This window comes from Diplotaxodon limnothrissa, linkage group LG2, assembly GCF_057381915.1.
Source record: "Diplotaxodon limnothrissa isolate DT_005_m linkage group LG2, D_limnothrissa_male_GT1.1, whole genome shotgun sequence".
In the NCBI taxonomy this organism is placed as follows: Eukaryota; Metazoa; Chordata; class Actinopteri; order Cichliformes; family Cichlidae; genus Diplotaxodon; species Diplotaxodon limnothrissa.
The window spans coordinates 36,134,910-36,149,358 of NC_140597.1; the positions used below are offsets into that span (position 1 = coordinate 36,134,910).

The window sequence follows — 14,449 nt, forward strand, 5'->3', positions numbered from 1 at the left end:
ACATAATGGAAGAAACATTATGGCACATCTTTACGCTGCACCACAACTGAAACATTTTATATTGAATAACTGTTTTGCAAAACAAATGTTTAGACTCCTTACTACAGCACAAGTCACAAGCTTAATCCTTAAATTAAAGTAAAACATCTCATGGTACAATATAATTATAATTATTCATTCTTTGTGTATCACTTTGATGTTCCTACGGGAGCTGATTATCTATAATACCACATAACAAAATTTATTAGCACATTTAAATTTTATAATCTGCAAAATAATAATTACCAAAGAGAAAGTAGCAATATTTGCATCCACATTAAAGTGCAGTAAGTGGTTGAATTACCTTCTAAAACTGGTTGCTCTCATAAAGTGGAGTTGAACATTATCAGATTACAAGTACTCTAGTTCGGGGGCTGGATTAGCTCACTGGATACAGCAAGTGAGTGTTATGCTGTAAGGCTATTGCAGAGGCCATGCCCTATACTGGTCTTTCTCTCAGCTTTCCTGTCATCTCTTCACTGTCGCACCACAAAACAGACTAAAACAAAAGACCCCAACATGTATTCAAATCAGTACTCTAGTTCAATTGCATTAGCGAGGACCACCAATCATGATATCAAAGGTTTAGGGGAGGAATATTTATACTGGATCTTGCTACAAGGCTGCAACTTTTTTCTAATTGGCTGGTGCTCTCAAACAGAAGGTTTGAACAGCAGGTGGATGGGGTTTCTGTGCTCACAGCGAGAGCTGTTTGCCCGAGATGACCTTATCAAGGATATCCGCCCTCTGAACTTTAGAGCGGTCTAATGTTTGAGCTCTCCAGTCACGGTTAAGGATACAAATATTTGCACTTATGCTGCCTTGATTTCATTTTATTTTTTAATTAGTCATTTCACATAAATAAGCACATTGCATTTGACTTAATATAAACTCCGAGGCATCACCATTTTCACAGGAATAGGAGCAAGATAACCTGAATGACTTATTTGATTTCAATGTAAGCCCCGTCTTGGTACAATGACATATTCACACATTACATGAGATTGTAGGGTCTTACCTTCAGGCCTGTATTGAGCAATGATGGTAACGGTCTGCCCAGCTCTCTTCAGTGCTGCAGCTGCCTGCTCATGTGTGGCATTCCTTAGATTTACACCATTCACCTGTTTAAAAATTAAATAAATACAATTTTAAAAAGCAAAAAGGGGACATTTGGTAAGAAAACTGGTTAGATTTTTAAGATGGCTGGAATCATGTGATCCTTGAGACCTATACAGAAAAACAAATGTAGCAAAGAACAAAGTCTATGCTCAAAATAGATGGTTTCAAGACTTACTAATAATAAACCGAATTACTCAATAAAATTAGTAAACAAGTATGAAAATGTACAATTTTTTAATGATGTCAGCTGATGAGTCATTAGTTATCTTTTCTGACTGACTCATTTTTTCCATACATGATGTAATATGCTGCCAGATTAAAAGCAAGCTGAAAATAAACCAGTCAAACACAGACTTCAGGGCAGAGGGCAGCTAAGCTCCCTAAGAGTCCATTTGGATTTAATGTCTTGCTCAAGGACATTTGTGAGGCAGATATTTGCTGGCTTTCTAAACACAGTCCCTCCTTAATGTTATCATCATTATTCTGACAGCAGGAGTTGGCTGAAAACCCCTCTGCCTCAGACTTGTTTTAGTTGTTGACGTGGGTAAACAGAAAGCTTGAAGCTAAAAATACTAACTGAGAGAATCCTGTCGCCCCTCCTCAGCTCCCCGCTCAGGTCAGCCGGGCCTCCAGCCAGGATGAAGGAGACGAAGATCCCTTCTCCATCCTCCCCGCCAACAATGTTAAAGCCCAGACCAGTAGAGCCCTTGTGTAGCACCACCTTCCTTGGCTCCCTGTCAAATAGAGTGGCGGTGTCAGGGTGAAGGGCGGGACAAAGAGTGTATAAAAAGAGGCCAAATTTAAAAGAGACGTGGCCAAAACTGGAATAGAATTAGCATGAACAGAGAGTACAGAGACTAGTTTGTTATGTCAATGATCCCAAAATGTCAAGTGTGTCCAGTTTAGGCAGCTACATGCAGCAGGCCTGCAGATGGTTTATTGTAGGCTCACTCTGTTTATATACTTGAATCTGAGAACTTTAAATAGAACATTTAAACGATTTATGTTCAGGACACCACTCGCTGGTAGAAAACGATGATTAACCATATAATAACCATGCATAAAAACCATGCACAACACTGTTAACTCATTACAATAAAACAAGCAGGAACATGATTGGGTCCAAATGCCTGTCATCTATTGGCTACATCTTATGGAAATGTACACACGTGTCAACACTTAAACACCCACTCGTATCAATGTACAATGAGCCGCCTCCTGCTCGACAGACCTGCTGAAGCTCTGCTTTAGCTTTACCCACTATGACTCATCCTCCAGGAGGCTATTCAGACCGCCTCAGTTTTAAGATGCTAGAGAGGCCAAACCGCTGCTACGGTCCAGGCAAAAGCCCTCTGAGAACACACTTCACACAAATGCAAACACACCCACACACACTCTAGGAAGCCCAACAGTCGACTCTCTCTCACTCTTTCACGCACACATGCCGCGCACGCACGCTCGCGCAGATTTTCTATACAGATGAACACATAAACACACATGCATGCACGCAAAATGCAGTTTCCTTTCTCAACAGAAAACACTGCATGGTTCCCATTAGTGGTTTTCTCTCGCAGTACTCAGCCTGCGGTCGACAGGAACAATTCCTGCTCCATCCCTAATGGCTGCGCTCAAAGTCGCTGCTAAGACCATTTTCCCATTGATGGCAGCAGAGGCAGCATTCCAGACTTTCAGAATCATACCCATGAGCAACTGGAAAAATGCTGGAGACTCCTGAATAGTAACATCGTGCTTAAAGAAAGACTGCTATGCATTTTAAATGAAGTGAACTTTGCAGAGATGCTAAGAGCATCACACAAGATAGATCAATATCCATATAGTAGACTCCTTACAAGCAATGTGCTTACAAAAAAAGATTCTGGTAAAGAGATTATATGACTGTGCTGATGAGACTCATAACATTGCTACATTATGCTCCAAGTTTTATCCACAGCCTTTTAGAATTAGCTAAGTGATAATTGCCTTTGAATATGCTAAAACAACTCACTCGCCTTCACACAAGTCAAGCCTAAAATAACCAGCTAAGCTAATTCATCTCAGCTTGACAAGGCACACAGATCTCCATGGTTACCTGAGGATCCAGAGCCGGTGCTTACTTCTGAAAGAGCATTTCCTAACTGTGCGTTCAGGCAGGCTCCTCACCAGCGACATGGAAGATGAGATGTTGACCGTGAACATGTTCGCTATGCCACATTGCTCAGCTCAGCACAGCATTACTCCCCGACCCCTCTTCCTGTCTGGCCTTCCGCAGTGAAGTGGAATACAGAATTAGAAACTCCTGGGATCTGGGCCTTGTGTTCCCTATCTCATTCTTGTGTGATGTGATGGGAAACAGCTCCTCTTCGGGCTGTGACAGTTGCTCGCTCCCTATCACTAGTAAGGCAACGCATTTAACCCTAACAGTCCCAAGCAAACAAAAAAACCTCTTCGATTCTACAGGAAGAAGCAAAAACCAAAACAAAACACTCTTGTCTCGCACCTGGAATAATTTGGATGGACTAGAGATTGTCCACGTTTGATCCTCTTTCAAGCAATCCCCTCGTTTCTGCTGGGATGCTACTGAAGATTCGGCCCCCCTCCAGTCCAGCACACCAGCATTCCTGTCTGTCAGCCTGGCCCTCTGGACACTAGGCAGATATATTCCCAGAAGCTCCTTGCTAATTTGTCAGAGTAAACAAAAGAGGAGCTCATGGACTGACTTTCATGACTTTTAGGCCTTTGATTTGACGCCCTCATAGTCTGTGGAAGACTTTTGACAGGTGCTTTTCTTAACAGTTGCTGCTGCTGCCCTCCAAGGAGGTATGTGTGTGTGTGTGTGTGTGTGTGCGTGTGTGTGTTGCTTGTCCATAGGATGTGAAGTGCTTGGTCAGTTACATGGAAAATGGGAGTGAATTCCTACATTTTAAAAATGCAGGGATCAAGTCCTCCCTTTCTATCACAAGACCTGCTCCCCCCATCCCATCCCAACTCCCTCCCACCCCTCCGCCTTTTTCATCCATGCCAGGAATGTAAACAGGTATTGAGCAGCAAAAAACCCTCTTCTCTCTGCCCAGCGGTTTCTTTAATTCAGAAACCACCCTCCCCTCCCCTCGCTATATTATCCCTCTGTGCTTCACTTTTCTGGCTGAGGCGGTTGCAGTGCAGTCCTAAAGCTCTGAATGGATATCTGGGCTGCAGGGTTCAGCAGGTCATGCTGCCCTGAACTCAGCCAAGTAATTGGCTCTGCTTGGCTGATTAATGGTGGACACTGCAGATGGATGCCATTTTCTCCACAGACAGACACTACCTATTGCAGCACTTTATCTCTCCCCATCTCCAAAACAGATTACATCAGCGTGTGTTCACGGGGACGCACCATCTTCCCTCTTCTTTTTCATTGTCTAAATTTTACCCATAGATTTTTCAGTGTCCACCCCCTTCTTCTTCGGGGTCTGCTCTTTTCCTTTAATTTGACAGGAAAATATTTATTCATTGCTAAGGTGATAGACTGTTCATTCTCCGTGCTTCTCACCGTGACTAAGAATAAAATCTGAGTAATAAATGAATAACACCTAAGTTGGGAACTCTGCTGTGGTTCTTTTAATTCTAAACCCCTCATTTAACTCGCAAACTAAAGGTCATTGTGTTATCCAGATTCTTGAAGAAAAAAAAACAGTCAAAGGTTGTGTTTCCATGTGTGCAAGAGACACATAACGTTACTGATTAGCTCAGCTGCTTCGACAGTACTAAGGCTTCTGTATTTACACAGGCTGTGACTAAACAAAGAGGCCAAAGCAGGAGGCATTGTTGCATACAGTAAGGGGAAAACATGCAAACTAAAAGTGAGAATGCATTTCAAAATCATGCCATAAAGTGTTTGTTTCCTTATTAACTTTACACAGAAGTCCTTAAGCTGAAAAACTAAATCAAAATATTTGGTGGGACTATAGCACCAATTCTCCTAGGTACACTTGCACATACTTTTTCAATGTTCTTTCAGCAACTTTGAAAACTTTCTTGCAGTTTTGTGTATTTAGACTGTCTTAGTGCCTTCTGTCTCTTCGTGTGATCCCAGACTGACTCAATGATGTTGAGAACAGGGCTTTGTCGGGGCCACGCCATCTGTTACAGGACTCCTTGTTCTTCTTGTTGCTAAAGATGCTTTTTTCCCCTTTTCTTGTTAATATTACTCTCACTTTATGTTTGGCGTCTTTATCAAGATGCAGGATAAATTTAGTGTTGATCAAATGCCTCTAAACATGTAAAATGCCTAAAATGTTTGCACAGTAATTTGCATCTGCAGTAAAGCCTGACAGGGCTAGTAGAGGGTTGTTGCTTGTTTAGTCATCTTGCGCCCTGTCACGACTGCATGCAGATGTATGTTTACACCAAACATGCATACTAATCTTTTCTTGAGTCCATTGTGGACGGAAACAAGGATTTAAAGGATTGTCTGATTACACCATATAATATAACATATCTCCAGAAAGGGGGGTAATATCAGATGGAGAAGGGGGTGTCGGGGACGTGTCTGCGATGACACCACTGAGGGGGATGTGCAGATGGGCAGAGGGCCGATATAAGCTCTGACTCATTCCTCACAACAAGTCTGCTCTACTTCTGTGGAAGCCTGTGCCTACTATAGCATCCATCTAAAATAACCCTTCGTGTTTGGAGCCAATGAGGAAGCTTTGGGGATTGGAAAGACGTGTCTGCCCTGTGCCCAATGGAGTAGAATGACGAGAATGATGAGATCGAGTGGTTTGTCATTTATGATGTCCTCAGAGAAAATGGCTTTTGATTCTGATACCCAAATGCATGCATGGTCACCATATGTTGGCTGCTCTCACTTGCACAGTTGGCTTACAACGTGTCCGGTGTTCTTGATCGATATGCACAGGTATGGCATGTGTCAGTGTCATAATTGCATGCTGCACTTTAAGCATGGCACGCGTGTGTTCGTGTGTGTCAGCGTACAGTAAGCATGTGTGATTGGTGCTGGCAGTACGGGTGATGAGAGGGGTAAGACCTGAGTGCATGGCCTGGTTTTCCCAGCGTGCATATGAATCATGACAGCTGCAGCACTGTCTGCTGCCCTGTACAGGATCAGGCTCTCTGTTTACATTTACATACATAGAGAAGCAGGCAAAATATTTCACCGCTCCTGTCATCCACACTAGCCTTCAGTTCGACCCTTCCTTTCAAACACCACATTTACCACAAGCATTTAGTTAGAGTAGGACTACAGTCACTCTCCTTTGCACTCACTGCAAGGCATATATGTTACACAATAAAGGTAAATTACATAAAAACAATGGTTTACACACAGACATCAGTGCAGTCATCCATGAAGTGATGGAAAATGGACAAAACTGTGGCTGTAGAAACAAATAAAAAGAAAAACATTCAATTAAATCAAACACCAGGAGGCCTTTTGCAAATTTGATAATGCCAAACAGAAAAAACCCCAAATGCAAGCCATAAATAATATGTATATTATGTCTTCAGCAGTAAGCACTAGCCAAAGTAGCTTTGGCTGGAGATATAGGCTTAGTTTTATCAATGCCTCCTGACAGATGGAATTGAGCAGCTTGTGGGAGCGTGAAGCCCTTTCGGCTGCACTCCTGCGGTGATGTGTTTGTGAAGAGCAGGTACGACTCCATTTTAAACTGCGGTGAACAAAGCACTACTGTTTGAGATTCGCACATATGAGCAAATTAGCAGGAAATCAAATATTGACCGAATGGGAGTAGGCCGTTTAAAATATGAAAAGCACAAAAAAAGCGGCAACGAAAAAAAAAGAGAAAAAAAAATGAAACAAAGGGCAATGACTATTGAGATTTTCTTTTCACTTGTTCTCTACTCAGTGTTCTGTTGATGCTTGTTTCTTGTGAAGTTGTGAAAGATAAAGTAGTGGTTCCAAATAAACTGAAAAAGCCTCAGCAAAAATTTACATGCAGACAGAAAACGAAAAGAATTCTCAACATAAATATCGCCTGCCTCGCCCTCCAGCTCTCCTTTCCTCCCTCCTCCCTTGGTTCATCTTAATCTTCTCTACTGCTATTTATGTGCACAGATGTGGCCCAACACACTACTGGTAATCCTGATGGGTTATATGCCCTGGCATTTTTCTAAGTGCCGAGCTACAGAGAGGAGGGTTAGCTAAGCAAGGTATGATGGACTAGGTTAGTACCTGCCAGAGAAGGGGAGTGGACCTTGGCACAAGGGAGCAGGGGAAGGACAGAAGCCTCTGTAGAGGGCCTGGGGCACCTTGCTGTCCCCAGGTTTGTGGATGACACTGTAAATAGGTTCAGCCCTGCTGTGGGGTACAGGAATCACAGTGAACGGGACAAGTGTAGGACACAAATAAAGCACACATACCAACAAAGATGCGACAAAATGCACATACAAGTCATGTAGACAGCTTGTACAAGGACATTACAAGGTGACGTAACACTCGGCCAGTAAGACAGCACACATAGACACCCGCATGCAATCACACAGACACACACACACACACACACACACACACACACACACACACACACACACACACACACACACACACACACAGAGGGAATATAGCCTCTTCCCTAGAGCTGTGGGTTAAGCTGACTCAAAGCCTCATGGGACACTCCAATCAACCCTCTATGAATGCTACTTCTGATCCAGTACTTGGATAGGAGGTCAAAGGGTAACACACGCTCGTAACAAGTATAAGATGTGACAAAAGACTTCTCTCAGCACACAGCTGCCACACACTGTCCAGCTATTAAGTAGTATGCACCATCGGGGCCTCGATGAGATGAAAACTGCAAGCTAAGCAGATTCTTTTGTTAATCAAACACTATAAGCTACTGTAAACAGGTGTATCCTTGAAGCCACCACAACAACGCTTGTACAAAAGCAACAAAATAGAGGCTACTGGGAACAAAATACGATCCATGTTAAATTAAAATAGTTACTTAATTTATAACCGTGTTTCTTTAATACAACTACACCAGCCAATACCAAAAAAAGCCAACAGCTGATCTCCACCAACAACCTGTGCTAAGACTTAGCCAAAGCTACGCTTATACAGCCTTATGAATGTCAGGTTATGGAGGAGGATCATTCATGGAAGAAGCCGGTCTTTAACGTACCTCGTGAAGTCTTCCTCCCCCATCATGTGGCGGGGAACGGGCGAGTACCTGGACGGGGTGACTTGGGGTGGCGGGTACACTGGCTTGGGTTCCATTCCCCCCATGTAGTTGTGGCTGACGTGGTTGTCCACCATGGTGGGGAAGGCTGGAGGGAGGGCCAGGCCAGTAGGGGGAAAGAAAGAATGATTACAACACCTGTGCAACAGGAGAACTGCACAAAACATAACTGCATAAAGCTGGTTAATCAGATATTACCGGCTCCTAAACGACAGCTTCATTACCACACCAAGACACTGCTTTATAATGATAATATTCACCCAAATATAAATATGATTTTTGTGTCTCTGTGTGAACCAAAGTGGGAACACAATGAAATAAACTGGGAAAAAAAGAATCCATGAGCAGATTAGAATACTTACTGTTATCTTGTTTTTTTTTAGCTCCATATATTTATTACTGGACTCTTATTAGACTGGCTTTGCATGATTCACAGCTCAAAATAATCCCTTTGTTAAGTATCTTTTACTGGAGCCAATCACTTCACCCATGGTCTAAAAAGAGCTTCTCATAAAGCCAGCTTTCTTCTGATTGGCTGTCCCTTGCAAACATAAGGTCAAAAAGGTAGGTTAGTGATGCTGCTCAACCCATAGCCAGAGTTGTGTGTTTAAAATGACCATAATTAAGATGTCCTCTTTCTATATGTATGAGGAAAAATCATAATTGATTTACCTTCTGGGAATGTACAGTACAACCACAGATTAGGGGACCCATGAAAAAGGGAATAATCCCTCTCTACATAACTCTTTATATCCATCTCTCTGGAGTACAGATTATCGATATAAGACAGTTTGAATTATATACGCCTCCAAACAAGTTTTTCTAACTTCTCTGTTTCTTTATAACTTGTCTGATCATCTGACTGCTTGTATTTCTGACCACATCTAACTTCTTATTAACTTCTTTCCTGCATTCCCAAAGCTTAGCAATTAACTTGGTGAGAACGATGATATTATTAGGAGTAGAAATAGTGGCCAAAACCACAAAAATAGGACCCAGGTTTTCCTTTAAAGTACCACTGGGACATTTTTTATAAGCTGGCTCGCTTTTTTATGCGAACAATGTAATCTATTGTTTCTGCTATATGTCTGTTGCAAAATGGGGAACTACCACTGACTAATATGTGAAGGCATGTGCCGCATTTTTCTAAAAACCTGTTTCCTTGTGCATGCACATAGCAGACAGATCACACACATGAACAAGCCTCTTTTTCTGAATTTACATTTTTAGCGTTAGCCGAGCGTGATAAAGCAAGTGAACTACTTCACTTGCAAATCCGGAACCACATCTAGATTCAAGGGTTAGTGAACTTAAACGCAGACGACTTCAAACATTCGGAACTTACAAAACCTTCGATAGCCCCATCTAATACTAAATCACTGTTGTGTGGAAATTTGAGATGCTGCAGCTCAAGATCGTGGGCTCTCATGAGCAGGTGGGATGTGAGAAACCATCCACACTCAGTGGGAGGCAGAGAACTGTGCTTGTTGTTGCTGTGGGAAGGATTGTGTGTCTGTGTGCGTGTGTGTTTGTGTGCACGAGCGTTCACTACATACACTATGTGGGTGTCTGGGCATAGCAGTTTTGGGGAGAGAACAGTGAACCAACAGAAAAATTCAGAAAACATCGCTGGTAAAGATGAAACTTTAAAAAAAAAATCATATAAAAAAAATTACTCTTTACCTTACATCTCTAATTTTGGAGCTTGCTGATTATTGATTAGCAAATTTACACTTATAGTACGACTACAAGAACAGGAAGAGGTAGATACGTACTGCTGGAGTAGTCTGGTGGGGCATACATGTCGTTCAAATGCACAGGTCCCGGCTTGGCCACCTTGAGGTAAACCATATCGGAGGTGTTCTTCAGCGCAGCTACTGCCTCCTCATGACGCACATCCTGTAGCACGATGTTGTTCACCTGAATGCGACGATAGTCCAGAAATCAGAAGAGGGGGAAGAAAAAAAAAATCTTTGTATCAACACCTGAAAGCCTTGTGTCTCCTGCTGCACTGTGACAACATCACGCATCACAGCAGTCATCACACCAGCCAACACAATAATGAATCATAGCTTGAAGGTATTATGAGATTTCAGTACATTTCAACAGCAAAGTGAAAGGTTGGTGTGCCGTGCAGTGATAACAGAGGTCAAAAGCAGTAGGTAGAGGTTTGAAGGATGCTCTGAATCTCTCTTTACTGTTTCTCTTTTAAGATTCAGGTCCCAGGAAATATGCTGCCAGTCAAAAGTTATTCCAGCAGTTTGGTAACATTAAACCAATGTGCTCACTTGCAATAATGCATTAGAGAACAGGAAATAATGCCATGTTTCTTGATCAGTCTATGATCTGTAGCAGCATGCCACAGTGCCACCAGATCTGCATTTTAACTACTGATGTCTTTGAGTTGACATTTTTCTTTTGTGTGCATTTCTTTCAAAGGCCAATTTTCTGCCTTGCCTGCAACTTCTTCAAAATGCAGCAGCACAGCTTGTTTAAGCAGACGTCACCCCAAATCCTATGTTTTAAAAGTGATTTTAAGATTTTACTTTTCAGTTTTAAACCACATCTAGGTCTCACCCCTAGCTACGCTGCAGAAATGTTGCAGCTTTAGATCCTCAGGTGGGGCCCTTCTGGCTGTTTCAAAGTCGAGGTTTAAATCTAAAGGTGACTTTGGGTTTCCCATCAGGGCCCCTCTGATTCAGAACAACCTTCCTGAGGAGAAGAGGTTTGTAGAATGTGGGACTTCTGAATGTCTATAGACTTTATCTGATGTCTTTTTAAAATCTTGTTTTTCAATTTCATTTTCTTTGTAAATATGATCTAAATTTTCTTGTTGTTGTCTCAACCTTGCTTTAATTTCATTCAGCTTTGTTTACTATGAGTAACACCACGTCTTATACCTCAGTATCCTGCTTCTTGTGTTTGTCAAACCATTCTTTTCCTTTTTATTTTGTGAAAAACTTCTTCTTATTATTAATGTTAGTAGTAGTAGTATTAAATAAAAAGACAGAAGCTAGGCTACAGAAGCCTAATCACTTGTCCAATCTGACAAAAAAAGGTCATGAATGTTACAAAGGTGTTAGAGAATTTCGTAAAATATATTGTGTTTGTATTTAAATAATGATTAATGACAGCTCAGTGATGAGTGCAGCGATAATTACTTGGACTTTTACTCATGAATGCTGATTAACGATAGTTTTTTTTGAAAAATATCTGCCTTTATCAAATATTTCTCTCTCATGCCCAGCTGAGGGGCTGCTTTATTGCCCCAATTCGTGACTGTGTTATTTTTCTTATAAATTATTCTAAGTGCTAATAATGTTGTCACATTTAGCTTAAAGTCACAGGATGTGACACCTAAGTAAATAATGTGATGTACCTAACATCTGAGCACTCAGTCAACCCAGTATATTTTAGTGCCATGCAAGAAGTATTTTCCACCTTCCTAATTTCTTTATTTTTTTAAAAAAAATATTTGTTACACAAACATATTTCTGATAATTAAACGAGTTTTAATATTAGACAAAGATAATTTTTTTTATAGTTTTTAAATGTTGATTTCATCTGTTAAGTATAAAAAACCTAACTGCATTCGAGTGTTTGTGATAACTGTCAATGAGTTGTTCACATCACGGAGAAGTTTTGACTCACTCTTCTTTGCAGAATTATTTTAATTCAGCCACAATGGAGGGTTTTCGAGGATGGACGACCTGTTTAGGGTAATGTCAAAAGATCTACATCGGATTTAAGTCAGGACTCGCAAACCTTCATTTTGTTATGATTGAGCCACTCAGAGGTGAACTTGCTGGTATGTTACTGATCATTGTCCTGTTGCATAACCCAACTGTGCTTAAGCTTCAGGGTATGAACTGATTGCCAAACATTCTCCTTCAGGATTTTCTGGTAGAGGGCAGAATTCATGGGTCCATCAATTATGGCAAGCTGTCCAGGTCCTGAAGCAGGAAAGCAGCCCCAAACCATCACAGTACTGCCATCATATTTGACTGTTGATATGTTCTTTTTGTAAAATGCTGTGTTCATTTAATGCCAGATGCAATGGGACTTAAACCTTTTTTTAAAAAAAAATCAGTTTTTTTCTCGCCAGCCCACAGAATATATGTTGGGAATCCTGAAGATGCTTCTGACAAATTTGAGACGAGCCTTTATCTTCTTTTCGGTCAGAAGTGGCTTTTGCCTTATGGCCATATCTGTCCATTCTCTTTCTTATTTCTAAATCATGATCACTGACCTTAATTTAGGCAAGTGAGGCCTAAAGTTTTTTAGATGTTGTTCTGGGATCGTTTGTGACCTCCTGGATGAGTCGTTGATATGCTCTTGGTTGGCCGGGCACTCCTGAGAAGTTTGCACCACCAAGTTTTCTCCATTTGTGGATAATGACTCTCCCCGTGGGTCACTGGAGTCCCAGAGCGTTAAAATAGCTTTTTAACCCTTCCAGACTGACAGATGTCAACGTTTGTTGCTTTTTGAACAAACAAAGCTTACTTTGTCTTCGGGTTCTGTTTAAGTGGTTTCTTGATTTAAGAGGTCTGGCAGTAATCAGGGCTGGGTGTGGATAGTAATGTGATTAATGCGATTACTCAGTTAATTCGTGATTTAACAAGAGGGTGGCAATTCCTATTTCCCACAGGACCAGGTAGGTTTGGATTACTTTTTCCCTTAAAAAATGAAATCATCACTTAAAAACGACATTTTGTATTTACTCTGGTTATCTTTGTTTAATATTAGAGTTATCTTGATTATGTAAAACAGGTAACTATGACAAATATGTAAAAAAAAAATCATAAAATCATAAAAGGGACAATTTTTTTCATAGCACTGTACTTGTCTGGTTATAGAAATAGCTTTATAGAATGACTGCAAGGAAAATGCTAAATATCTGTTTAACTTGCAAGTGAACCACATGAATAGCTAATGAATTCATTTGGATTCGAGTGTCAGATATGCGAGTGAGTCAGAGGAAGGTGCAGGCTCCTACAGCGAGCAGCCGGTCTCCGGTTTGCAGTCGTCCATCTTTTTGAGCAGCTCCACCTTCTATAATCTTGGTAATATAGATGCTGTTGTCTCCTGGGATATGTTGATTCCCAATCCCTCCAGCAATGCTGAATCCCAGTCCTAGGTGAATAACAAAGACAGCCAGTGCTTTAAGAAAAGGATCACCCCAGACTGCATGCTTTCATTCCAGGTCCTATTTGTAAGATTATGTTATTTATTACCTTTTAAGCAGCACTGCAATCACTTTCAAAAAGAATATGTTAACACTGACTCTAACCTTTGGGCCCTTTCAGCAGGTTGACCTCCAGAATAGTCTCAGGTGGGGCCTGTCTCCGTCGAACCAATAACCTCACCACTGGTCCTGCCTCTTTCAAGGCTTCCACCGCCCGGCTGTGAACCACCTCAGACACATCGACCTCATTCACACGCAGCACGCAGTCATTAACCCTGTGAAAGAAAAGGTTTAAATGTCACATGTAAAGTGCATGGAGTTCTGTGGAGTTTACTGACTGCATAAAAAAGGGAGACCCAAGCAAAGCCAGTATAATCAGAAACCTCAAAAGAACATGAAAAAGAACTTCCATATCATAATTTCTGCATGTTTCAGGCTTTGGTCTTCCAGTGAATCATAAGTCTGAGGAAGCACACAGAGCCTGGGGGCAGAGGGCTGTAGAAACTCTGCCTCCCACTCAGCGCTGCCTGGCGGGACGCAATGTTGGTGAGCGTTAAAGATGAGAGTAGAGAGGTTAGAATAGAGAGAGTATAGAGGAAGTAGTGGAGCTTAGTAAGAGTTGAAGAAATAGGAGGCAGCAGGAGGAAGACGGTAACTTACCCCAGCCGCCCATCCATAGCAGCTGCTCCTCCGGGGATGATCTTGGTGATGAAGATCCCTGGATCATCAGGAATGTGGGGATTGTCTATTCCTCCAGCAATGCTGAAGCCCAGACCAGAGTTCCCCTGAAAATAGGTTATGATTAACATTTTCAACATAATACGATAAACAGCAAACAAAGTAAGCTCAAGGTTAGTGCAATATATCTCTTTTAGTGTATTTAAATCATGTGATAGATGCAAAATGATCC

At 41.5% G+C, this 14,449-nt stretch overlaps 1 protein-coding gene across 1 annotated transcript in view; it reads right to left on the reverse strand.

Moving 5' to 3' along the window:
• The window catches only part of dlg3 (discs, large homolog 3 (Drosophila)), an 80,303-nt gene that overhangs the window by 14,244 nt on the left and 51,610 nt on the right, over positions 1–14,449 (reverse strand). The window contains exons 7-13 of the mRNA XM_085363227.1: positions 14,200–14,324; positions 13,645–13,814; positions 13,351–13,487; positions 10,130–10,274; positions 8,298–8,442; positions 1,736–1,892; positions 1,058–1,160 (exon numbers count right to left, since the gene is read on the reverse strand). Coding sequence (XP_085219353.1) covers positions 1,058–1,160; positions 1,736–1,892; positions 8,298–8,442; positions 10,130–10,274; positions 13,351–13,487; positions 13,645–13,814; positions 14,200–14,324 — 982 coding nt within the window. The remainder of the gene's footprint in view (positions 1–1,057; positions 1,161–1,735; positions 1,893–8,297; positions 8,443–10,129; positions 10,275–13,350; positions 13,488–13,644; positions 13,815–14,199; positions 14,325–14,449) is intronic.